At 41.5% G+C, this 27,656-nt stretch overlaps 1 protein-coding gene across 2 annotated transcripts; it reads left to right on the top strand.

Annotated features, from left to right (window-relative positions):
* The first annotated feature begins 229 nt into the window (after positions 1-229).
* On the top strand, positions 230-23,740 carry LOC111219995 (arf-GAP with dual PH domain-containing protein 1-like). 2 transcript variants are annotated; one of them, XM_022742914.1, is made up of 11 exons: positions 230-475; positions 10,446-10,573; positions 14,339-14,430; positions 16,584-16,666; positions 19,622-19,734; positions 19,873-20,019; positions 22,015-22,098; positions 22,309-22,371; positions 22,595-22,666; positions 22,755-22,983; positions 23,608-23,740. In XM_022742914.1, exons 1-11 carry the CDS (start codon positions 385-387, stop codon positions 23,634-23,636), a joined length of 1,131 nt encoding a protein of 376 aa, XP_022598635.1. In that variant the 5' UTR covers positions 230-384; the 3' UTR covers positions 23,637-23,740. The 2 variants fall into 2 exon arrangements, with proteins under 2 accessions (XP_022598635.1, XP_022598636.1); XM_022742915.1 differs by lacking the exon at positions 230-475 and adding an exon at positions 1,338-1,418.
* The last annotated feature ends 3,916 nt before the right edge of the window (positions 23,741-27,656 follow it).

The following is a 27,656-nucleotide window of genomic DNA, read 5'->3' as shown; positions in this document are numbered from 1 at the left end:
AAGACAGACAGGGAGGGAGGGAGGGAGGGAGGGAGGAGGTGATGGTAACATCGGCTATAGGCTTGATTATTATGCAGTCAGTGAGACTAGGTAATAGAGCTATCAGAGAGAGAGAGAGAGAGAGCGAGAGAGAGAGAGTGAGAGAGCGAGAGAGAGAGAGTGAGAGAGCGAGAGAGAGAGAGTGAGAGAGCGAGAGAGAGAGAGTGAGAGAGAGAGAGTGAGATAGAGAGAGAGAGAGCGCCTCGGATCGTCCAGTCTTTTCTCTCCTCCAGCTCATATCGGAGGTGGCAGGTGATCGAACAGTCAGTCTGTCTGTGGATGTTCAGCGGATGTTCTTGTGCAGGCTTCTTCCCACCGCGGTGAGGCTGGACGGATAAACTCACCATGGCGCTGGAACCGGAGGGAAACAACCGGCTCCTGCAAGACGTGCTGGTGAGACCCGGCAACGAAACGTGCGCGGACTGCGGCAATCCAGGTAAGAAACACCCCAAAGCATTGGCTCCGGTGTCCGCTGGAGCCCGTACATGCACTAATGCATGTCAAGCTGCTGTGCACAAGGTGGGAAGATGAGGGAACCGGTGTCTCCAAACCCAACAAGTCTGGGTGAATTGGGTCCACATATGATGACATGAGAGGCCTGGCTACCTGAAAACACCCTTTCTGCAGGTAGAAAAAGGCCTAATAAAAAACAGACTGGACTCTGGACTTAAGTCTGAGCCATAAACACATAAACATTCCTGTGTGTGTCTGTTCTGGTGTGTGAGGGTGTACAAAGACATGCCAACTGACATCATGTTTGTCCACAGTGTGTGTGTGTGTGTGTGTGTTTGCTGGTGTTGCTCTCTGGTGTTATCATGTTCTCCGGTGTCAGCAGCCTCCATACAGCCTGCTCAGTAATTATTGGTGTGTGTATTTTTTTTTTTTTTTTGTGCTTTACATGTTTGTTTTTCATTCAGAGAAGTGGTATCCATCCATTTGGCACAGGGCACTACTTTCACCTAGGTTATGTTATTTCCTCAGAGGCAGCTAAAGCATATTTGTCATCATTCCATTCTTCATCTCTCCATCCTCTCCCAATTCCCCTTTTTATCCCCTCTCTTCCGCTCCATCCCCTCCCTCCTCCTCCTCCTCCTCCCTCTCCTCACTGAAATGGCAATAAACCAGTGAGTGGCCACCGAGGCTCCAGTACGGGCCGTACGCCCAGTGCTTGGAGCTGAGCCCGCGCAGGATGCCTGTTCCTTGGCCCTGGTTACAGCTCCTTTGAGGACTGGCTGTATCGAAGCAGCTTTTGGAGCCAGCAGTGCTCTCGCAAAATTAGATAGCTTTGTCTGAGAGGTGGACACTTGAAGAGGGATTTCATCTTGACCGGAGGGTGTTATCTGGTCGAGAAATAAGCAGAGATAGTGTCTCTTATCGTGGTTGGTACCATATATGTGTTCACTATAGCAGCTTTAAAGTATCTGAAATTTTTATGTGGCCTTTTGCTTCTCTGTAACACCAACTTACATAATGCAATTCAGCCTATAGCCAGGCTATAAAAGCTTTCACATATCCTGTTGGTATAAAACAAGGTTTAATCTGCTGATTTTTAGTCACACTTGCAGCAGCTCTAGCAATGGACATGTCTGTCAGGCAGTCATTGCATCACTTTGATCCAGACTGAAAAATCTCACCAACTATTGGATGGATTGGAATGAACAAAGTGGTATAGATTCTCACGCCCCATCTTAATGACTTTGATCCTCTGACTTTGGTTTATTGTTGGCAATTCAAACAACACAAGGTTGCCGTCCGATGCTACGCAGAGGGCAGGTTGGAGGGGATTGGCTACCGCGGTTGGCACGGGCCACTCTGGATGTGCGTGGGGCCCCCCAAATATGGCACCCATTGCATCCCGTTTGTGGTAAAACAAGAGTGTTTTATAGTAGTATACAGTAAATCATTTAGTTTGGGAAGTGGTGGTGATTGGGGGCTGGGGGTGGATGGTTCAGAGGAGGTTCTACTGAATAAAAATTAGCTCAGAATAGCTCATTTAAAAAAAGAAGAAAAAAACATAAAAAATGATTGTGAACTAGGTCATGTTTTGGGACTATGAACTTAGTTCTAAATTCAAAATTGTGATCTGCAAACTTGAACTAGTTCATTTTAATCTGTGTCTGACGTTGAGCTAGCCCTTGTGAGGTGTGAACTTTCAGACAGTCTCTCCTGGAAGATATTCATCGTGTTGCACTCGGCTCTGAACGCGGAAATTGCTGGAAATAGTTGAATAAAAGAACTTGAAAGAGGAGTTCAAACCTCGGCTCCTTTCTCACCTCCACACCCCTGGCCGATGACCGTGTGAAATGGGTGTGAATGTCAGATTGTCAGTTGTCAATTAAATTCCCGTTTGACCATGAGATGTTGAACATGGTTGACATCATAAATGCTAATCATCAGCATTGTCACTGCAAGCATGTTGCTGTAGTAGCATTAGCTGTGCCTTATGTCCTGGCTGTAGACTCGTAGTCCTATGTGGGGAAAAATGGCACACAGACCGAAACCCACAGAGCTTTATTTGACTCTGACAAATGTTTTATGTTGTTTCTCTAAACTGCTCTGCAGTGATCCACTGTGCTGAGAGAAAACATCGGCTCTGAATATTCCCATGCTGAGATTGTTAGTACATCGCTAACACCTATGCAATCATGCAATCAAATTTAGCCTCTGTCAAGCAAAGGCGGGACAGATGTTATGTGTTCTACACCTGTCAAAAGAACATCTGGGATATCGTATAACAGTTCTGGCTGGAGGGCAGCAGTAGCCGAACAGTCAGAGGAGCAGGTAATTACAGGGTGACTGACTCAGATCACAGCTGGTGAAGTGACTCGTGTTTCTTATTCCCACACAAGTGCTGAGATTCCCTTGAGCAAGGCATTTCAAACACAACTGCTGGTGATGCTGCTTACTCAGCAGAATAACTTTAGCTGAATTTAAACAGCTTTCCTCCATATTTGCATTCATACTTAATTGGCTCATTTCATGAACTTTCAGAAGAGCAGGCTACACAGATAAAAGCTGTTAGGATACCCAGCCATCAACCAAACCATCACCCCACCAAGATATGAATTATTGATGCTGGTTCGGTGGCTCCGTCCTGGATGGGGACGGGATTTTATCTGACTGGCTTTTTTGGAAAAATATTAGTTTCACAAGAGCTTAAAATATCACAAATGATCTAATGTTACTGAGGAGGACATGAGGAGAATGGTTGAGTAAGATGTAACAGGAAGTGTAGGCCTACAGCTATATACTGTAGACTGATACATAAGCCAGATAGATAACTAGGAAGCTAGTCTGATATATGATTGATAAGTGATGGGTGTCTTTTTTTTGTTAGCAGTAGCATTTCTGGGCTTTTTTTCTAGTATGCGTATACTAGGGCTGTGTATTGGCAAGAGTCTGGCCGATACCATATGTATCATGATACAGGGGTTAAGAGTCAATATATCGCGTTATCTTGCGATGCTGTAAACAAGGTGATATATTGCGATTTTTAAAAAACTGTCATAGTATAAGGAGCTCTCCACCATATGCATAGTAAGAGTAAAAAAGTTTGCTTTTTAGTGCAATCAGAACAGTGGGATTTACATTCATCACAGTCCCTGTAACATGCAATATCATTGCATTTCTTTTTGTTCAGTCTGAGCAAATGAATTAACATGTTCTCAGATTCACTGTGTGGCTTTTGTCGATTTTCCTTAGTGCCTTTTTTTATCGTCAAAGTCGGTCTAACTTTTGGATTCGGCCATCGGTGTTAATGTTACTTGTCAGCTGGGTTTGCTAATGCTAACGCTAGCAGTGCACCCTGCTTCCTGTCTCAGTTTACATTAAGTGGAAGAGTCAAATGGCTTAAGATTGATTACAACACTGATACTTAGCCGTTGGGGGGTTTAAACACAACACAAAATGAACCACTGTCTGTCACAAATCAATATTTTCTTATTCCTCTGGTTTATAACCAGTTAGGGGAATACCAATGACCAATTGAAATAGTCTTATCTCGACTAACAAACACTAAAACTCTAATATGTAAAGCACTGTTTTCCTGTCAAGACGACTTGTCCACACCTGTGTTTCCAGGTGGTTTTAATAACGAACTCTGTCCACAGTGAAATGTGAGAAATCTCTTCAATATCAACAGCTGTATGATTCTCCGTGTTGACATTTATTATTTATTTGACGCGCGTCTGTGATGAATCAGAGACAAGAGAAAGGTGTCTTCTTAACTTTGCCGCCACATAGCCGACTGACTGGGCAGCTACACACAAAGCCGGTTATTCTGCTGAGCGTCGGCCCATTACACCTCCGCTCAGTCTCCCCCTGTCACCTATACTGCGCTGTAACACAGCTGAAATCACAGTTGAGTTGTTCTCATTTACATATGTACATAGTCATTTCCTTTTGTGTGCTGATAAACTTATTATTTTATAATTGAGACCCTCACTAAGCCAGCTTACACCATTGTTTTGTGAAAGCTAGATTTTCCTTGTACACACTAGAGACAGCAAGCCTGAACGTAGAGTACAAAAAGAAAGCGCTGTAATGGTTTGGCTGTGGCTAACAAGATGACATGATCTTGGCACAAATTCAGTCAGATAAATGGGTGATTAAATGTTTAGATCCGAGTCCAGTTTTACATATTTATATACGCAGTGGAAAGCTGAGGATACGGCTGCCGCATTACATCACACGAAATCCCTTTATTGTCTGTAAATCTTCAGGGTTAAGGTAAAGACGGACCATCACTTCATCAGCAGTGACCTGGCTGTCCTCCCTCGCCCCTGTTTTATCTCACCATCGCAGATAGAACATCCATTAACCTGACAGGAAGCCTGCTGGAATTGGTCTGAAAACACACAAATTGGCACCACTGCTTGTGCATTTTTTATGCTTAGTCATTCTTACTCTGCCCTTCCTTACCTTTGCGCCCCCCCTACCTCCCCCCCACCTCCCCCCTATCTTCTCTCTGCTGGTGTGCTCAGATGAGAGGCTGAGCTGGGAGCTTATACGGCAGGGTTTCTCTATAGCTCAGCAGCGTTGTGGCTATGCCCTTCGCTAAGGACACACAAACGAGTTTATTCCCTCCAGAGAGAAGCCTCAGCAGTCCTCTGAGCGGCGAGAAAGGTGTTTGTTGAACAGCGAAAACAGCAGGAACTCTGGCGAAATAGGAGGAAGTTCAGCTCGCCCACGGCTTTCCTGAAAAGAAAGCTGGAGAAAAACAGCTTTTTGCATTTCCCATTGCAACCTAAGGTTATTCCTCTCACTGAACCTGTGTCTGTAAGAGTTGGTGCTATGCTACAGGTGTGTTCCCTTTTCCGAGAGCATCTTGGGAAATAGTAATGATGTGGGAACACAACCTGTCACACCTTCAACAGGATAATGTGACCTTACCTCTGCCTCCTACAGCAGAGGGAGAACAACCTGAACAAGTGTCCTTGGATAGCAGTAACAAGCTATGTTAGATTAGTGTTAGCTAAAATATTACAGAGCTCATGAACAACATCTGCTGTTGGCAGCTGCACCGACGATCAAGCTAAACTAAATTCGTGGCTTTGACAACCGTGTATCAAACACGAAGCGAAATGGAAGAGGGATCGTTCCTGTCAGCAGTGGTGCAGTTTCCTGTCCTACCAAAAGAACCAGTGTGACTCAAGGTTTGCTTTTCAAGTTCTTCATCATTTCCCCGTCAGTAGCAACATAATCAGTGAAGTAGTTAACTCTCTCAGACCCCAAACTAAGTGACAGGAATAACTGCAAATCCAGCCCTTACTTCATGCAAGGTAGGAACAATGTGCCTTGTTAAATTGTAATCAAATTTCACTTCTTTGGTAGCCATCTTCCTTTGAGTATTCCACCATGATTCGAGGGAATTTTAGCCATCAGACGTATCTGGTGAGCTTTCCAATCATTATATCATTATATTTAGGTTTCCGACAGTTTCAATATTCCAGCCGGTTACTTAGTAACAACAAGCCTCGAGCCACAAAACCGTCGGTTTAAGCAACCTGCTTCACTCAGAGGCGCTTACATTATACAGTTATACCAGAAAAAGCTTCAGTCTTTGAAGGAGCTCTAAAAGAATCTGAGCAGCAACAAGGATTCTGCTGCGAGAACAAATCCCCCCTCAGCAAATACGAGCATAAATAAAAGCCAAAAGAGGAGGACGGCACGTCGGTGAGAAGTGTCAGAACGGAGGAGACGTACGCTCTATGATTACCACTGCGTGTTTCTAGTCAGCCGGCAGCCAAGCAGCTGATTGATCAGTCAGTGATGGTGAAGCATGAATGACACAGCTAATGCCAATCAGATAATGCAATGCTGCACTTGAGTATACCACAATCTTGTCTGAAAAAAAAAACGTACTATAATATCAAATGCAGAAGAGGGAGTGTGTCTGTGCTTTTTAAACATTTTACCCCCCAAAAATATTTTCACTCAACAAACAAACATGCTGTTTGCAGTCAAGGGTTACAGGCATATTAAGCAATTCCACATCTTGATTATTGTGCTGCGACAAACACTGACATGTCTCATGAGGAGCCTTAGTCTAGATGTACGACAGATGAACCAGGAAGAAAGAACAGACATCACCGGCTCACAGAGGATCGTTTGAAAGACGTTGTCCGTGTAGATCTATAGATCTGTAGCCTATAGATCCGCTGTCTCCATGGCAGAAAGTAGTGTCTGCATGTATTCATGAACTGAATTAGACATACAATGTTTTAACCAACAAGAACTGATGCATGTATGTTTGACCTTTGTATACTGTATTATGTTATTGATTTAAGTTCCATTAATGGGTATATTATTAGTTTATCTGACAGGGACCATGCACAACATGGGCCAGAGTTAGCTATATCGCTCATTTATATCTGCAGTCCAGTTTTATGAGTTTGTCCTGGGACATTATATGAAAGCTTGTCAGTCAGATGCTGGTGGGTGTAAACACCAGGATGTTTGTTTGAATTTAAAACACAAATCACAGCCACATAGACTGATTCAACATATTCAGGAAATGCTTTATACATCTAATGTTCACTAATGCAAATATCCGTGTGAGAAGTCAGCCTTTTAGAAGTGAAGTAAACCTTGATGATGTTCTTACAAAAGCCATTTTTACCATTTTTAACAGAGCCAGGGTCAAACTGAAGTTTAGTGCTAGTAAAAATCTAAGACTAACTTCTGCTGTAGAAATAAATCGCTGTGCTGTTGCCTGAGGGGTTTGGCTGAGACATGAGAGGGTCACAACCTCAGCTGGCCCCTCTGTTTAGTCATTATCTCTCACCATGACACAGCCACTGACGGACTGATGTGTATGTGTGCGGATGTAGAAATAAACTCATGCAGATGCAGAAAAGTGCCTGCAAACGCGCACAGACACAGGGGCTGCTATTGTACAAATGCCCCTTCATTCATTTACCCTGCATCTGCCCTGCAGTAACGCCACAGGCACTTCTTTCTTCAACCTTGTGTGGTTGGATCAATAGCTCTGTTGTCTCTCCACCCAACAGGCCCTGTAACTACAGCAAGAAACTTGACGTTTTTTTTTTTTCTAAACAATTCCTTGGAGATGGAGCGAGGACGCAGCTCTTTAACAAACACGCCTCAAACAGCTTATGCACTGTGGAGAGGAAAAAAAAGAAAAAGAAAAGGAAAAAACACAGACACAGCAGTCACACTACATCAGGAGTTTCCCACCTCCTGTTCGCTACGACTGTGCATCTGTTGTTCACAGTAATCCTGTTGAGAAACATCTTCTATGTACATGTGGAGGAGGAAGCCCCTGTGTGTGTGCATCTGCATGGTGTGTGTGTGTGTGTGCATGTGTGTGTGTGTGTGAGTGTGGTTAGTTAGTCAGTCATGCAGCCACAGTAATCTCCATGAGTGCTGTCTGCGTCTCTGTGAGGCCTGACTCAGACAGTGGTGACCTCACCGCTGAATGGCTGGTAGTGCGTTTTGGTGTCAGCAAGGTTGTGTGTGTGTGTCTGTGTGTGTGTGTGTGTGTGTGTGTGTGTGTGTGTGTGTGTGTGTGTGTGTGTGTGTTGTTGGCAAAAAGGAGACATAATAGAAATAGAATGGTAGAGGTTTGATTTCTTCACATCAAAGCGCCATCTCCAGTGCTTTGTGCTTGATCACAATCCAGAGTGATTAAAGGATGAGTTGACATTTGTAAAAAAAAAAAAAAAAAAATATTGCCGACTCGTCACTGGTTAAAAGAGATAAATCAAAGGGGGATTATCGTAGATGCCACATAACACCCTCGGGGGACTTTGTGAGCTCACATCATCTCTCTGCATGATTAAGAAACCCACACACTTCCTCCCTCTCCCTCGTCCATGTCTCATACCGTATCCCTCCTACCTCTCCTCCTCTCTCCATCACTTCCTCATCATCTGAACCCTCTCCTCTTCCCCCCTGCTGATGCCCAGTCAGGCTCTGTGGCATCTCCGTCTATGCTTCTTCCAGCCTCAAGAGGACGAAGAAATGCAAGAATAGTATTTCTTGCCCTCTTCTACCCTCCTCTCTCCTGTAGCTCTCATATGACTCCCTTGAGTATTACACACTCTCACTATGTGTGTGTGTGTGTGTGTGTGTGTGTGTGCGTGCATGTGTGTATTCACGTGGTCCTGGTGCACCACGCTGAGGGTCCTTGTGTGAGAAATGGCAGCTGCAGAGAGACTGAGATGGAGAGAGAATGTGGTGACTTTTGAATGCTGCCTGTTGAGGACACGGCGTTCTCAGTCGCTAGTGGCCATGCATATGTTATGGTGTTGAGGTGTTGTATATGATCACAAGTCTTAAATAACCACATTAAGGGGATTCTTATCAAAAATGTTTATATTAGATGTTTAAAAAAATAATAAAATTTTAGAGATCAATGGATTTGATCAAGATAAAAATCCAGATAATAATCTGGAGCTGACAGACATGGAGGATCGTTTGGCCTTGACGGAGGTATGTGCTCTACTGAGTGCCATTAGTTGCTAATGGAATAATAATTAGCCATTAGCTCTATACTTTCTAGTATTATTAATAACCCATTGTGAACAATAAGAACGTGTTTATAGTGTTTCTGTTTACTGAATCAGGATGCACATAATTGATTCACCTGTTAATTATTTGTTTGATTGACCGATTGATTTTTCAGAAAAATGTTTAAAAAATGGCAATCGCAAATTCCCCAGAGTGTAAGTGGACGTCCAACGATGTGTCTAAAAACCAACAGTGTGACAAATAAACATGAATTCATCATATTTGAGAAACTGAAACAAGCAAATATTTCACATTTTTCCTTGATGCATGACTTAAAAGAATTAGTGGATAATCAAAGATGACCGACCAACGGTGATTTACATTTTGACCAGGATTGTGTATCTATTTATTTATTCTAACCAGTTTGCCAACTCGCTCTCTAAACATGTTTCTTTGGTTCTGCCGACTGAGCTTTACATTTGATTACGCACATTATGTCTAGCGCTCGCTCACTGTCTTTCTCTCCCTGACACCGTCTCTGGCACACTCCATCTCTGACTTTGACGATGTCAGTTACATCCAATCAAGGTCTGTGTGATACAGTGACTCAGACAAACCTTGTCTGTCTCAACACCCACTGATGCTGCGTCTGTGTCACGTTGCAGAGAAAAACTTCTTGCTCCTGCTGTCTGCTGAGTCTGGTCATTTTCTAGAGCTGTATTCAAAGTAATCACATGATCATATTGGCACTAAGCAACAAATGGTCTGTCTAGAGATGATGCATATGTATGTGTGTGTGTGTGTGTGTGTGTGTGTGCATGCATGCCAGGACCTTTTAAGTATAAAACACTGCATGTTGTGTTTTCGGGTGTATGCACATGCATATGTGTGATGATATTATCACAGTGTATTTAGGAGTCTGGTGATGTAACTAACCTGATCAGATCTCAGGCTGTCTGTTTCCTGTCAGTAAGCTAAACAGGATTTCCCCAAAATCATATTTAGCTGCCTTGCTCTCGTTGATGTGCAGGGACACACTCAACCAAACTCCCTTGTAATATTTGCTTCATTTACTTTGCTGCTATTACCTCCTAACAGCGCCAGCATCAGCACTTTCAGTATTTATAGCCTGAACCGTGAGCTGCTATTCTCTTTGTTGCAGCGCCTTTATGACAAGACCTTCTCACACCTCCTCTTTTATCTCTCCTCGATCTCTTCCTATCATCCTCCTGTCTCGCTTTGCCCAATTTCATTTCCTTCCTCCCTTCGTTTTCTCTCTCTTCCTCTCTCTCTGTCTCCCCCCAAACTCACATCCTCTCCTTTCACCCCCATGCTTGTTCTCCCTACGTCATCCCTCTTCCCCCCCTGCACCCCCCTCCCGGCTCTCCTTCATCTCTCTCCTCTCTCTTTCCCTCTCTCTCTCTCTCCTGCAGAGCCGGACTGGGCGTCACTGACATTGGGCGTGTTTGTTTGCCAGGCCTGCTCGCTCCTTCACCGGAGCATCCCCCACATCAGCCGGGTGAAGTCTGTCCAGGACACGTGGGATGCCAGTGAGGTGGAGGTAGGGCAGCAATGGCAAATACACAGTATAATGCAACGTCCCAACTTCAAATTGATATCAAATATCAAAAATTAAAAAATATAAACATCACTTCCCTTTCTCTGAGTTGACTGCTGACATTTGATATTTGCTGGAATAGATATGACTAAATTGGGCGTCATGGAAGAACATTGCTCATTAGCATAAACAAAACCCCAACAAGGCTCTATTCCTTTTGTGGGCAAACTTCATCCACAAAAACGCCATATAAGGGTAAAAAGCAGAATTTCATACCACAGAGACTCAAGTCCTGCTTTCTTTTTTTTTACAGTTAAAAAATATATGTGTCATTAGAGCAGTTTTGTACTGTGGCAGAAATAAACAATTAATGGTTTTTACATGAAGTCACATTATAAAAGATATCTTGCATAAGGAAGTGGTCAGTGGGACATGCTAACCAGCTACTGAAGAGGAGAGTGGTGTCAATCTTCTCATCTACCTCTGGGCAAGAAAGCAAATAAGTGAATTATTCAATAAAGTATTATTCCATTAGTGAGACCGTGTACACTTTTCTCCTGGGTGTGAAAAGAAGCTGAGCTGTTGCATGCCTTGCAGACATACCCCCTTCAGAAATATGTCAACAGGAAATATGAGTTCTGTGCAAATACTGTTCAAAACTTTGTCATAGGTGAGACTGATTTAAGTCTTTGGCTCTGCAGTTGAAGTGTGAAGTTGTCCCTTGAATGTATCATGTCAGCGCTAAAACGCCACCACTGGGTGACAAAAAGGACTTTGTGGGGAGGTGATGCTGACGCGAGTGATGCGGAAAAAACCAGGAGGCTGGAGATGTGGGAGGACAATAATTGGGATGTAATGGAGATTTAACTAAAGAGGAGAGAGGGGAGGTGGTATGAAGCAAAATGCAAGAATAATACAGTAGGGTGTTGGGAGGTATTTGGAGATAAAAACCCAAACAGAAGCAGGAGAATTAGACGAGTGGATGAACAGTTTGGATTGCAACAAAGCTCTGTGAGGGTTTCGTGTGTTGGTTTCGTGTTACATTTCCACCAATGTAATTGTAGCACTGGGAGAGTTTAGGGTTGATTTTGAGATGCCAGAGTTTATTGTTGAGACCTTTGGAGCTGTTGCAGTCCCATTCCAATAAAACATCCTCAATCAAAGGAGACACTTCTGTCGAACAGACACACAATATTCACTTCATTAGCTGAACTTAGCTAATACAGGGTACGACCATCATGGGTTTAATGAGCTACCACAAATGTCCCACAGGGGGTCTTCCTTCATGTCGACTAACAATATAAACGTCACTAAGTGTCTGCAAAATGTTTCCAGTTCCCGCTCATACCAAAGGTGTCTGAAACGTGATGACTGACGTAAAGTCACTGTCAGGTCTTTGGAACTATCTTGAGAACACCTTTTCTGAAAATAGATAAGCATTTTATTCTGAAAAAAAAATGTCTTTATGGTTTGAGGAAGTGTTACAGACAGAGGGGATAATATTATCTTCAGTATGAGGTGAAGGAGAACAATGGAAAAGAACAGTTTGGAGAAGTTAAAACACTTCAAAGTGACACTACAAAAAGGCCTGAGAGGGTAAAAAATTTGAAATAATAATATGAGATTATGAGATAATTTAGGGGCATATTTATAAAAATAACGATGAGATGGCACATCTTTACATCTAGAAGAAAGTTGGAAAATCGTGATCGTTATAATTGCATATTCTAGGATGTAGCGTTGAATTTCTTTTGGAAATGTACGGTGAACACTATGAATGACCAATAAAAGCTTAAAATTAGGGACCTCATTAATGAACCACTTTGTTCTTAAACTGTACATACGCTCATTTCTATGCATAGAATCCAATTGATCATTTTCTTCTTCTTGTGCTTGAGAATGTGCACACATTTAGAGCTGCTCCTAATCAGGCCTGGAACTGCAGGCAAAGAAATTCATTAATAACAGATAGACAATCCCCAACTCTTATATTTTGAGAAGCTTCATCTCTTTTGTGTTGATTCAGATAAACTATTGATGAACATTCATTTGTAATCATTCTATATTAATAAAGAACTGCTACGTTTTTGATACCATTCATTTTAAATGATTTGATACTGTGGAAAGTTTGTGTTCTCAGCTATGACGTGTTAATGAAAAGCGGGTGTTGTATATTATATTTGCACACTATGTCACTCTTGGTCGAACGAGATGCTAATTCTGTGTGAACAAATAAAGTAAGGGAATAGTGGAAACATTAAACACGATGTAAAGTACAAAAACACCAATAACAATGCAGTAGCACACATGAAATGACACTAATGTCCAGAAGTCTGTAAGATGAATGCTACGGAGCTTCACCTCATTGTCGTTGCATTATGTTTCATCTTTATCTTTTTGGCCCGCTTGGATGTGGTTGACAATATTTGGCACATTTCTATATGTAAATGAGCTTCTACGTGCATGTACAGATGGATGTAGAACAAATGAGGTAAATGAGATGTTATTGTGTGAAGGTGGGAGTATGCTTATTCTGACAAATGAGGCCCCAGCTCTTCCTTTTATATGATGCCATTGTAGAGAGGAAAAATCAGACTTATGTGGTCTCATTTGTGTTGCCATTTATGCCGTGTTATCATGAAGATTTGGTTATTTTATTGAACAGTAACTGAATGTTATGCTCTGTAGATGCTTGTGATTCAGTTTTAAGTAGTGAGCACTTCACATAAAGGGGAGACGTACCAAATAAATTGGATATTGTGCAGAGGAGGTTATGCTAAATGGCTGAAAAAAAGGTTCTTGATCTTTTGCTTTGATGGTATTGATATCATGTTCCAAATGTCACATCTGAGGTGTCAAATGCTTCACATTTTTGCCAGCAGATATGTCACATATCGCAATTGCCGTGAATTCTTTAGAGCTTTGTCATTTGGTTGCATTTTGTGCTGTTATGTGACCTTCACAATAAAAAGCCACAGTGCTGCATCCCTTCCAGAGCCCCTCAGAGGATAAGAGAGGCGTGTTGAGGGATTCAGCCAGCTGGATTGGGCTCAGGGATTATCATTGGATGAAACACAGGATGGAGGGAACGCCGGGCGGGAGGCAGACACGTCCCAATGCAGTGAAGCCATTTCCACAATTAATCCCATAGACAAGCAGGGGACTCATTGTCAACTGAGCGAGGTCTATCATACCTCAGTTTTCCTCTGCTTCAGCCAATTTTTGTCACATTATTCAAAGTGAATGTTATTTTCTTCTGCCTGTTGTTGTTTTGTTGTCACCATTTTCTAGGCCCTTGAAATGTCATGACTGCTATTATATGGATCTTCTAATTGCATTTAATTTTATAGTAAGGAACAAAGATGTTTATCTTTTTTTTATTTTTTTTTATCTTATCTTATTTTGAAGTCAAAGTGACAATACAAGGAGAAATATTCTAAATGAATAAAAATTGCACACTTTCTGTAATATTGGAAATTGTATATTATTACAACTGCAATGTTTTAAATGTTTAATGTTGGTATGTCCACAAATCCTGAAATTCACACTCCAATATTTTACCTGAGAGACGGTTTTTCAGAATAAAATACCTAAACCTCGAAACGAACTGGTTAAATATGCTGTTATATCAAATTTGTCTGGCTTCTCATTCACCCTGGACATCTTGAATGCAGCAATGTGGAAACTGCAGTGTAATACAATGAAGTATATATTGGACTGTGAGCAGTATGTAGATAACCAGATTGTGTTGTCCTGCCTCCCTTTCAGTTAATGGCTGCTATGGGAAACAATGCAGCCAAGGCCAAATATGAGCAGAAGGTTCCTGCTTTCTACTACAGACCTACACACACTGACTGCAAGTAAGTAGCCTGCTCTTTCTTTTGTCACACCCAAAACACAAGTACTGGAGGGGCAACCTTATATCATAACAGTCCTAATATGACTTTCATGAAGAAGTTTATGTCAGTCGTCTCAAAAGAGAACATCTTTGCGAATGGAATTAGTCTATTTGCTACATTAGCTAAGCGATAGCAGTTAGCTTATGCTAACTGAGCTAACTCCTCGTGCTACTAGTGTTTTTGGTGGAATAGTTTTTAAGACGATATAGTTAATTTAAATTTAGGAGCTGTAGATACAGAAACGTAGGCACCTCATTAGCCAATACTGTATGTGCCTATATGCTATGCGGAAGAATCCACTTGTTTACTAGTAAACAAATTAAACGTGTAGTGAGATATGCAGATTTCAATACAAACATCGAGTGTAACTTGTTTATTTCTGAACCAATTTCCGTTAAATATGACCTTTTGCATACCCACAACTTTGACTGGGACATGTAGGCTCCAATCTATGGTTAGACAACATTGATAATGTTAATGCCAACACCTGTGCTTTTCCGACTATGACAATTCAAAATGGCCGCTGTGAAAAACCGTTGTTTGCTCAGCAGTGAAAGGACAGTGTTGAGTTCAAACTCATGTTAAGGAAAAAGGGAAAGAAAACTATATTTTAAGAAGGAAGAGGGTCGGAAACTGACGATCCGGATCCGAATTCACTTTTCCTCTGTAAAGGTGGACTGGTGAGTAGGTCAGCTTTCGTGCTCGACGTGATTACATTTTACGTCGCCAACAACCTCTGTCGTTTCAATTAGCCACTTAGCATTTAGTGACGTTAGTGACGAGCTTTTGTTAATTTAGTCACCTAACCAAAAACCCCACATACTTAGCGCCGGACGTGCTAAAATGCTAACTCATTCCTGCACCACTTTATTTAGAGTCATATTTCTGGCCACCTGGTGAATAGAAGTCTGACATTCACGATTGATTCAGCTCTCTAACTACTCCTGAGGGAGATAACTGGCTCTTTAGCTGCTAAATGCTCCACTTTGTTCACCAGTTAATCACCATCTGCGTCTGTCTGAAGTTTGGTGCTGGGCAGGTAGTGCCTAAAATATCACATTCTCTTCCTCTTCTCACAGCCCCGTGGACTGTTTCATGTTTAACTGATAAACTTTCAATCACAGTGAATTATTTAAGGTTTTTATGACCGTGAACAACAGGAAAAAAAATTCTTTAAAAATTGCATTTTATCTGGCAGCTGCAGTATGTGCAGTCATAGTTATTTTTATACTAATAGCAAATATTTTTGAGTATCCATCTGCCTCCAAACAAAATCTTTAATTTTCTTCTTTTCTTTAATTCTTTTCTACTTTTTTTTTTTTTTTTTTTTTAATTCAGGACTTTAGTTGTCCATCTGTCTCTCTGTCAGCATCTGTCCAGGAGGATTTAATTAAAATAGAAACAGAAGAAAGATCGAGAAAACGCAGATGAAAGAGATGTGTCTTTCTCTGTGTCTGTGCCATGGTCTGTGGTAGTGTTCACACACCCTTCTCCCCTGAGAAGCAGAGTTTAGTGTTTAAGACCCAATGTCACCAGAAGGTGTCATTCAAAGAAATATCTGCCAAGAGTAAGACATTCTACCTCTTTGTGCAGACAGAACAGTCATTTTTATTTCTGAGAGAAGCCAATAAAAGGAGAAAATGTGTGGCGAGAGAAAGGATGAAAGCAGTTTGGAGCCTGAAGGGGAGGCTGAAAGGTTGGAAGAAGTAGAGAAGGAAATGGTGAGAGAGACTGTTGGCATGGTGATGTGCAGACTGTTGCCATTTGTTTCTCCACGCACTGTAGAGGAAAAAGAGGTTGCTTCTTTTCAATGCAGCTTTGGTAGAAACCATGCAAAGCAAAGGCAGTGACAGTGAAGTCTTTATGCTTTAGTGTGATATGAATGTGTGTGTTTCTTTCTGTTTAATTAGAGCTAGGTAACTATCTGCTTATCTGCTTGCTGGCTTTTTATCTCCATGATATTCTTTTTGTGTAGTTAAAAAGTACCGTATAGTATCCAGCTTACTGAAAAATAACTGTGTGTGTGTGTGTGTGTGTGTGTGTGTGTTTCGAGGCATGTGGTGTGTGTAGAATTGACGTGAAAGCTAACTGTGTGTTTTTCATCATGTCTCTAGGCTGCTGAGAGAGCAGTGGATCCGAGCCAAGTACGAAAGGAATGAGTTTGAGTTCATCGAGAAACAGGAGCCTTATTCTGCAGGTACGTTCATACTGACACGTTTGTATTATTACACTTAGAAAGACCCCCATTGCTTATATTATTCCCCCAACACTAACCCTTACATGGAACAAGCTGATACTGTCCCAGAACCAAAAAAAATATTGTCTGTATTGGCAATAGAACTCCATTGTCACTCATGACTGTCTGTTACTATGAACATCGGCTTTTTTGTTTTGTTTTTTTCCTCTGGTCAGTCTCACATACATTGTCCTACTGATGTCAACACCTGCACCAGATCTAGGACTGAAAATTGTTACCAGCAAATACACTTTTTACTGCTGGATGAGTAAGTAGTGTATGATTTTACGTTGTAATTATGTCTCTGTCCAAATGCTCACCAGCCTGAGCACGTGAGACTTTACTCCCCAAGACATCAGATCAGCATCAACCAAGGCCACACAGATTGAATATTTAATGATAGCATATGCATTGAAAGGACTTGCTATCAGCTATGTAAAAAACAAAACAACTAGGCCACAGTCAATTCAATGTGTGTGAATAGAAAGACTGGTGTCACCTTTCTGTTACCCTCAGTGTCTTCTTATATCGCTACAATAGGAAACAACCAGCTTCCTCATCATGCTCATTATATTTGTCACACTTGAGTTTCACCATCTAAAATAAAGCAAAAGTGGCTGTTCTGTTGTCGTGTTAGGCTTGCGTTGTTTACCCTTCGATAAGCAGAACCTTGAAAACCCCCCTTGGACAAACGTCCCAGTGGATGCCAGTAGCAGGAATTCAATTACCCTGAAACATCCATCGACGACTTTCAAACATTCATTTTCATCCTTCCGCTCCTAAGTGGTTCTGTATATGTTTGCAGTTAAAAGCATATTCAAGCAGTGACACTGTAATTGTCACTGACGGAAAATAGAACTGCCATTAAACTGTGTGTGTGTGTGTGTGAATGTACAATATTTGTGTGTGTTGGGTCCAGCAGTGTGTGTACACTCTAGTATACATTTCACGTCTTGTTGAAGATGGAGTTTTCTGATTGGCTTGCAGTGACCTCACCCGTTTATTGTTACAGTGGACACACACACACATACACAAGCAGATAGAGTGTAATAATATGAGTCATTCTGTCATCTCTGTGCATTCGAGCTCACTACATCACTCATTTTGAGGTGCATAATATCTGTGTGCAGTTTGTGTGTGTGGGTGTGGGTGGGTGGCTGAGACTGACTTGGCAGTCTCAGTGGCCTCCACAGCAGCTAATGTTATGTATGCAGAGTATAGGACGAAGGAAAAGAGTGTGAGGGAAGAAGGCGAGGGTGGGGACAGGGAGGGCTATTGATCGATGAGGTAATGCCAATGTAGGTGAATGTTTCATGTCAGAAAGTCACAGCCACAAAGTGCATGCTCACACACACACACACACACACACACACGATGGAGTGAAGTGAGTGCAGAGGACAAAAAGATATAGAGGTAATCTATGGAAGTGAATAAGGAGAATGGAAAAGAGAGCAGGGTGATGCATTGTCTGACCCCATTGGGAAATCAAAAGAGCTTAAAGCCGTTCTAATCAAACACACTCAAAGACGTAGTGAAAAGCCGCTGTTATAGAGACGCGGGACATGCAGAATCCTTCAAGACGTTCATAGTGTTGCACTCGTTTGCTCACATGAAAAGTGAAAGAAACAGTTACGTAAAGAATAAAAAAAGAGCTAGAGAGAGGGAGAGGTTCAAACTGTGGCTCCTTTCTCGCCTCCACACTGCTGGCTAATCTCGTTGTGGAGTGAGTATGAATTGTCAGTTTTAGAAAGTTATTATGACATCAGAAGGGTTTTGGGGGGTTTTGGGGGGGGGGGTCATTCAACAACATGTTCTGATTAAGCATGTTGTCAGCTTCTTGATCATTCCACTACTTCCTGTTGAAGTTATTGGTCTGTTGATGGTGAGGTCTGTGGGTTTTCCACAGTAACTGACATTGTTTCTGTAAAGAGATGTTGCTGCAGACTTCTTTCATTCCTTTGAGCACTCAAATAAAATGCCATCCGCCTGCATTGTTTTGGGCTGGAGGCAAAAATCTTAAATCTTAAAACCCGGTAAATAATACTAAGACTACCAGCGTCATTATATTCAAATGCAATAAGTGAGAAAATATCATGTAATTTGGGTGAACAGAATAAGAGTATAAGAATAATCTTCTGTCCATAGCTTCCTCTGCTACAAACGTACATGACAGAATACTTCCTATTTTTTTCTTTTACACTTCTCTGCACAATCATTCAGGGCACATTAGCCCCATTTTCACCTCATACTCATCATTTTCAGTTCGAAAATTGTAGTTTATTTGACAATTAGCACTCATTTACAAAACACCCAGCATCAGGTAATGTAATGAATGTAAATTAGCCACTTCATTGGGATGCCAGCTGATCACTGATCTGCATTTTCCTGTCATTCAAGCTACAGAAATAGATCCAGATTAGAAAGAAAACACTTGACAGTGTGACAGAAATAGAAGAGAGAAATGGAGGCAGTGTAGGCAGAGCGTTTTAGCAAAAAAGACAGAAGAAGAAGAAAACATTACAGGCTATAAATGGAGCAGCATATCATTAACATGGAAAAGGATGTTCTTTGGTACAGAGACAATAAAATCCCTCTCTGTGCTGTCTCATGCTGCTTCCCATGCTAAATGCTTTCCTCTCACGTCTGTTTGTTTCTTGAATGTTCTGCTGTGTTTTCTCACCCTCACACACCGTCTCCCTTTTCTTCCTCCTCTTCTAAATGAGATTAAGATCAAATGATGTTTGATTTCAGCTTGACTGAAGTATCATCTCGCTCCATGCAGCTACAACATCTCACCATTACTGTCATAAATGCCTCCTGTGTTTCATCTCTCATCTTCTCTGATGCTGTTTTTGATACCAGCTTCCCAACCACATACTTCTTTTTTTTTTTTTTTTTCTCTCTCTCTCTGCCCAGGGTACCGAGAGGGGTTTCTATGGAAACGAGGAAGAGACAATGGTCAGTTTCTCAGCCGAAAGTTCATCCTGTCAGAGAGGGAGGGAGCGTTAAAATACTTCAACAAGCAGGATGTAAGCAAGATGATGCAGCTGATTTTGAATTGTGCTTAGTTAAGGTGGCACAATTTCACTTCGGCTAAAGCCTATAACACTGGTAAATATGGGACTTTTGCAATGTATTATTTGTTGTTCATGTCTGCCTCCATCAAGGCCAGGGATCCCAAGGCGGTGATGAAAATTGAGACCCTCAATGCCACCTTCCAGCCGGCCAAGATCGGCAACCCCTGCGGCTTGCAGATCACCTACCTGAAAGACAACAGCACAAGGAACATCTTTGTCTACCACAGTGATGCTAAGGTACACTATCACACTGATTTACACTCATTCAGTTCCTGTAATCGTTAATTCAATTACTGTACTCCTTTCTTCTTAATTGTTTTCTACAACGCAGTGACATGCTTCTCATATAGATCGTAATACAGTGCTCTAATACAGAGATAGCAGTATAATATGCATGCTGTCTGCTTTACTAAATGCACTTGGACTCGGAAATGTCCCTTAATAATTAATCTCCTTTTGGCTTTTTCCAACCAGCTTCAGTAGCTACAGTGCAGTCAGAAAGTATTTAGAAAGTGACACATTTTGTGTCGGCTCGGAGACAGAGACTATGAGGTTAGAGTGCTAAGTTTTAACTTTAATTTGAGGATGTCTACATCTAGATTCTGTGAATAGTGTAGGAAGTGCCTTACTGTTTAACTATTGGGGGAATATGTTAAAAATAAAAATAAAAGCTGTGAGGCTACATGAGGTTAAAGTGCTGAAAGTCACCTCATAGGCACTGTTTCATTTCAAGTCCAGTGTGCTGAAGCTCAGACCAACAGCAACAGAGAATGCATCACCGTTCTACTACATATAGACGACACTTTATATCTGCTGTGAAATCAGCTGCAGTTTTTCTCATTATTTTGTCTTTGTTCTCATAAATGGTTGTGAATTTAATCCAGATTAGATAGCACTCAGGCCGTGTCCACTCTAGTGAAACGTAGCCTTTGAGCAAGGGAAGTCAGTCAGCTGTGTCACGGGCTGCCACTGCTGTTGCCATCCGTGCAGCGAAAAAAAAGAAACCCCAGTCCACCCCAGCATGTACGCTTCCCTAGTAGGGAAGTTATCATCGTCAGTCGCCACTGCCCTGCTGTGCTGAGCATGGTGATTTCTTGTGGGCAGCGATGAGGTTAGAGTCTAGATGCCAAATGTCAACGCCGTACATGTTCTGCTTTAAAATAACAATGTATTTCGTAATTTTCACAATGAACTTTACACCTTTTTGATTTCTGCATTCAACCAAATTGCTGTGCTATGACTGAGAAAACAGCAACTGTTCATGTAATTTAAAACATTTCCTCTAAGTCGCACCAAATGACATGTCATGCTTTCCAGGAACCTTCCGAAAAAAAAAAAAAAAAAAACCCACATAATTTCCTTTCTAGGCAATTGTAGGACTGCTGCGAGAACTATCAGACATAAATTTTAAAAAAAAAACCCTCATTAAGCTGCATTCTCCATTTCAACCCTCACTGTTCTGGTTTTGAACCTCTTTATTTGAGAGGGGGGGGGGTTTGTTTTATTGTATTTGTGGATTCTGAAAACTGAGAGCCTGGAAAACCAGACTTCAAGTGGCTGTTTCAGGGTTCAGATGTGGTTTTAGGGTTAGGCATAGAATGGCTGTGGTTAGGGTTAAGCATTCAGTTGTCATGGCAAAGGTTAGGGTAAGGGGCTGGATGGGTCTCCACAATTATAGCAAAACGAGGATGTGTGGGTGTGTGCTCTATGTGTCTCGTTGAGGGGCTCTATAGCACTGAGGACACAAATCATTGTTGCCTCACAATACGGTTAAATCTCTGGGATTTACTGTATGACTAATATAGAGAGAGAAACGGAGAGGGGGGGGGCTGGGGGGGGGGACATAGTTAATCAAAAACAAGATTAGAGAGAAGAAAGAGGCAGATAATAATGTCCATTCAGGAGGGTTGAGAGGCTCGGATAGAGAAAGCACTGCGCCCTCTGCTGGTTGAGTCGTGTTACTGAAGGCCGTGTCAGAACGAGTTCATCGGGTTCATTCGGTGTCGCCGTCACTCTTGTTCTGTGGTGGAGTTATCGACAATGCTGCAGCAAGCACTGATGCTCTTGACTACACCTTACTCTGTAGAAAAGACACCTTCACCGCTGGATAAAAGCTGCAAAAACAACACATTCTTCACTTGCAGCCCAAAATAAATACTGTGAATTAGACTGTGATTGTGGGTTATGTTGCCACTGAGGGTGTTTACTTTCTGTTTTTGTTTTTTAAAACAGGAAATGGTCGACTGGTTCAATGCTATTAGAGCAGCAAGGTTCCACTACCTGCAGGTGGCTTTTCCTGGAGCAAGTGATGAGGAGGTGAGGATGACCGGACGTCCGATTTGTTAGTGAATTATCTTGTTCCTGTTATAGATGCATAGATGACCTTCCTGGGGTTCACATTTATGTCACATCCATCTTGTAGTCGAGCAAATGCATATTAATCTGATAATATAACATCTAATAATACCCATGCTAGAAGAAGCAATATTATTTAATATTTCTTTTGTCTTTTCCTTTATGTTCCAGCTGGTGCCCAAACTGACCAGAAACTTCATGAAGGAAGGATTTATGGAGAAAACAGGCCCAAAGGTTTGTGCAGTGATTACAGTTACATATGAGCGAACTGTCTGCAGGCCCAGTGTAATACAGTGGTTCCCAAAACTGGAGTTGAAATTTTATTTTATTTTTAATGCTCCTTTAGTGGCCAAACATCCTGCAGACTTGTCATGACGACTCATACTTTTTGCAATGAATTGACTCTCTTTGTTGTTTTCTCTCCTCATAACCTTCAGTCTCTTTTTGTTTTCTGCAGCACACAGAGGGCTTTAAGAAGAGGTGGTTTACTATGGATGACAGGAGACTCATGTATTTTAAAGACCCTCTGGTAAGAAGAGACCTGCCTTTTACTTTGTTCGGACCCATTACTCAGCGTTCGCATGTCTTATACTCACCCTGTGTCCCTCGTCTCCCAGGATGCCTACGCCCGTGGTGAAGTGTTCATCGGCAGTAAGGAGAACAGTTACACCGTCTTGGCCGGTTTGCCCGCGTCTACTCAGGGCTACCACTGGAACCACGGCATCACCATCGTCACGCCGGACAGGAAGTTCCTGTTTGCCTGCGAGACAGAGGCCGAGCAACGGGATTGGATAGCGGCCTTCCAGAGGGTCATCAATCGACCAATGAGGCCACAGGAATATGCAGGTACCGGGACTAGATAAGCCATATCAGACCATTTGAGTAACTAAAATGACACTCAGTAGAGCGCATACCAAGGTCAAATCTTTTCTTACAGCAGTCCGGATTATTGTCTGGATCTGCACCAAATTGTACAAAGTCATAAATGTGTCAGACTTTTTATTACATCAAGATCCGAACATTATTTTCTAGGAAACTGATGAAAATGTTGAAAAATGCCCTACCTCGCAATGTTATGGAAAATGATTTTTTTAAAATTTAATGAGTTCTTCTTTGGCCCTTGCATCATGCCTCCACCAAGTTTGGTGTGAAATGGGTTTTTGCCTAATCCTGCTGACAAACAAACAAACAGTCACAGGTGAAAACATAATCTTCCTAGCAGAGGTAAAAAAAAAAGTTTTGGAAAGTAATTTATTCTGCAGTTCAGTTTTTGTAGTCAGACTTGTTAATTTTGTGTTTTGTTGCAACGGCAAAACTGTTTTTTGGGCAATGGATCTTCTTCTTGTGGTTCTCTCTGTAACTTTAATGCAAAAGCATCATTATTGCTGCTCAAAAAGAGCACATCGGTCGAAACCATAGTCTGTTACCTGCATCGCTGCATTACTTCATTTTATGTTTCTGTCTCTGCAGTGGAGGCCCATTTCAAACACAAGCCTTGAAGCCTGCGGGAAAACCACAACCAACTCCAAAAAAACTCCAAAAGCCAGTCTCAGTCAGATCAGAGACAACCCCTGCGTGTGACCACAGACCATGGCGGGACGAGGTGGGGTGGGGTTGGGGGACGGGTGGGCGTTTTGGGATGGGCCATGATGAGAAAAGATGATGAAGAAAGAGACAGAGGTACTGTCTCTATAAATGTGTAGGAAATTCTAATTCTAAAGGGACTCTTGGCCCCTCATGGGGTCAAATGCTGGTGATCTGAGGCCAAAGGGTAGGTGGTGTCATCCCTATTGCGCCTATCAACCTTGTGCTATACGTTACCAAGCCAACCACCCCCCTCTCCTCAGCCATGTGGGTCTTTCCCCTGCAGCAACTCCCCCTTTCCCCCGGTTTTCATCTTGTGAATGGTTCATTCTACCTGTAATCTAATGTAATTATGTAATCTAGTCATTTCACTGGTTGCTTAACAAAGACAATGCATTGTTAATTTATTGAATGTACAGTTTTGATGACAGTGGCTTACTGTGTGCGTGGAGTCGTGACATTTTCGTTGAGGACGCTGTGAGGTTGAACCTCTGGCACTGACACCCTGTTAAACCCAAATCTACAAAGTGCTGTTAACAACAAATATGCATAAAAACACACACAAACTCTCAGTGATCACCGTCGCTGTTAACGTAGCTGGAGGTGGCTGATCTGCATCCAGGCAGGGTTCTTTTCAAACCTCAATCTGACAGCTGTTCTCTTATTTATTTGTACTGTTGAACATACTGAGTCATCGTAGAAAGTTATCGCTGCTTTAAAGGATTGTAATGTGACAGGATTGTAATTTATATAACACTTCAACAACTGTTTTATTTACTTTTTGCATCTTGTTTTGAAGACACATTGTTGTGTTGATCCTTAAATCACGGTGATAGGTTGTTTCATTATAAAAATCTTAACATCAATACAGATGAGTCTGAAATCAAGTGGCAGTGTCTGATTTGTGTTAACACCAGTGTGTCTGTGTCTTCAGTACACAAGGAATGCTGATTAATGGATAACTTTGGTTTATTAAAACTTGGGTCTTACTGTCATAGTGTTGGCTATCATTCCGATTTGCAACATTTATTTATTATTTTTATTATTATTTTATTATTTTATTGCAGATTTATTTATTTAATGCTTATATTTATACGGACGATATATTGGGTGTATAGTATGAAACAATGTCACATCATAGAATTCAGAGCCTAAGCTACTTTGAAATCCCTGTCCTTACTGTAGAATGGCCTTTATACAAATACACAAAACCCAACAAAATATACACAAGACAAAATACCAAAAACAAGTGAATTGCTGAGATGAAAATATGGCAAGAAACACAGATAAATAACAAGCCTTTGTGTTAGCCTTGTGTTTCTCGCCTTGTTAGCAATGATTGATGAGCACAAGGTTATCAGAAAGAAATGACAGCCAAAGCTATAAAACCAAGACCCAAGTTGAAATAAACCAGAATTATGCTTAAAAGCCAAAACTCAAGTACTTCTTAACATTACATGCTCATGACTACATAACCAACAATTTCAGATGAAAAACATCTTAAGGTATTAGTTCTTTTTTTCTTTTTTTTTAGATTGTGTACTGTGAAGGCATCTCTGTATTGAAAGTGCAGTATGCCCCTTTTGTCCAGCAGATGGAGCTCTTCTGCTGCTTTAAAAGGGAGATCACATTTTTGTCACTGAAATCATCAGAATGAAGATTTTAAACAAACAAGATATGTGATAATTGTTAAGCCTTAGAGGTGTTGGTAGGTATGGTGATTAACTTTACCCTGCTTCCACCATTCTTTAAGCTAAGCTAGGCTAATTGCCTTGTGGCTCTACTTCCACACCTGCTGTGATGCACAGTCATGAGAGTGGTAACAATCTTTTCATCTAGCTGGCAGTAAGAAAGTGAATAGGCCTATTTCCCAAACTTAAACTATACTTTTAAAGGAAAAAAAAACTTGAATGAAAATGTTCTAAACAGCCAGATTTCAAGCCAAATAAACACCTTGCTCTCCATTACTATAATCAATGCACCAAATGAGGTAACATCTTTCAGATGCTGTGCTCAGGTTCTCCAGAGGAGTTCTGCAGACTTGAAAAATCCTAGATTTCTTCTTTCTTTTTAAATTAATTTTTCATGGAACTATATGCAGATGGTCATTATGGAGGACGCAGCACTTCAGTACTTTCCTAAAGGCCTGAGGCTGTTCACTTGTTCCATATTACAGTAGATGGCGCTCATCAGTCACTGCAAGGGGAAACTAGAGACGTGTAGAGTTGCACACTCACAGCAGGACAAAGTGTGGACTGAAAGGTCTGCTGGTGTAAATGTCACCTGATGTTCTCGCCACTCTTACACAAACTTCCACATGCACATGCTGGCTCCAGGGCCTTACGGAATTATGGGTAAATCAATGTTGCTTCTGTCTGGCTGCTGTGTTGTCGTTGGCAACCAGGTTGTCATGGTAAACTGCTCGGACAGTGAGCCACTGAGCTGCTGCAGCCAGATTGAACCCGCACAGGAAGCATTTAAAAGCGGGTGGGACTTCGGCTCAGCAGCCGCCGTGTTTGTCCTGAAGATAATATGGCCAGTGAGGCACTGGCACATGCAGCAAACATTTAGTTATGGTAAAATATCTGCTTGAATATTATAAGAATAACCCTAATTAAATTTTTTGTTGTTCTTATGTTCTAACCATTTGTTCATTAAAAAAAAAATAGTTTAGAACATCCTTTTAGTGTAGGACTTCCTCTTTTCGACCATTTAGATAAGCTTAAGAACACATTAACGTCAGACTTGATCAATAAGATGAAGCGTTTACAGTGCCTCTGGAAAACCCAGTCCAGCTGTCCTGTCCATCAGGACCTGCTGTCAATAATCCAACCAGAGCTGGGACTGTGAAATTAGCTAATCCCCTCCCAGGAAAGCCAGCAGGAGCAGCTGTTGGACTGGAAACAAACTGAATATGAAGCAGCAGTCAGGGACAGGTCAACAGTAAGAGTAAAAAGTCCAGCCAGGGGAGAAAATACTTTAGTGATATGATCAGATTTGAATCTATTGATTCTGACCCTTGGGACCCTGCACCTAATGTCACCTTAAATGTGTGAGAAAGAAAAATGTATTGTGAATTCACTGAGATAGTTAAACTAAATGACATTTGATACTACAGGACATTTGATGGCCTTTTTTCTGGATACAGACACAATCAAACACTAAATCTCACAAGCACTACAAGACGATTAAGTTTTTCTTCTCTCTCTATTCTGTTTCTGTTTTATGCTCACAAAGCAGTCAAATTTATGTAAATAAGTTGTTTTGCAATAACACCTTTTTGCTGTTAAATTGAATATCTTGATATTTTAGGAAATTTATTACCAAGAGACAAATGAGAGAATCAAAAAACCCTCATACTTGTGTGCTAACAGCCAGGAGGTGGTTAGCATTAAGACTGGAAACAGCTACCATGGCTCTTCCTATTAGTGAACTATAAAACTTTCTAACACATAACTTAAAAAAACAAAAAAATAAAAAGAGCAGCAGGTTGTGGTTTTACAGGAAGGTTATCACATGACTCCAGGAAATAACTAGTTTCAACCAAGAAATAATCCAGCGCTAGCTAGCTAGCTGTTTGCCCCTGCATCCAGTTTTGATGCTAGCCCAAGCTAACTGCCTGCTAGCTGTAGTTTTATATACAAGCAGGAGTGGAATTGATCTTCTCATATAACTCTCAGCAAGAATGCTAACAACATAAAATCAGGAACTATTTGCTAAACAATCTCTCTGCCCCTATGGTTCATAAACTTTCTTGCTAGCTAAAGAATCTGTAGTGAATAATGCAGAACCTTGACATATCTGCTGTAGGCCTATATTTAAAAGAAGAAAAAAAATACCTTGATCCCACCAATATGAAGGTGAAGGTGAGGAAACTATTTTTACTCCAGCCAGATTAAGTGTGGAAAAACTGCTATTAAATCTGCAACACCCTG

This window comes from Seriola dumerili, unplaced genomic scaffold, assembly GCF_002260705.1.
Source record: "Seriola dumerili isolate Sdu_G_001 unplaced genomic scaffold, Sdu_1.0 BDQW01000068.1, whole genome shotgun sequence".
NCBI classification, from domain to species: Eukaryota; Metazoa; Chordata; class Actinopteri; order Carangiformes; family Carangidae; genus Seriola; species Seriola dumerili.
This window is presented reverse-complemented; position numbering and strand designations above follow the sequence as displayed.

Bases quoted from the DNA above. Each gene is read 5' to 3' on its own strand.
- LOC111219995 (XM_022742914.1), top strand. From the start codon at position 385: ATGGCGCTGGAACCGGAGGGAAACAACCGGCTCCTGCAAGACGTGCTG. The intron at 476-10,445 runs GTAAGAAACACC...TCTCTCCTGCAG, and splicing joins CGCGGACTGCGGCAATCCAG to AGCCGGACTGGGCGTCACTG. The intron at 14,431-16,583 runs GTAAGTAGCCTG...TCATGTCTCTAG, and splicing joins CCTACACACACTGACTGCAA to GCTGCTGAGAGAGCAGTGGA.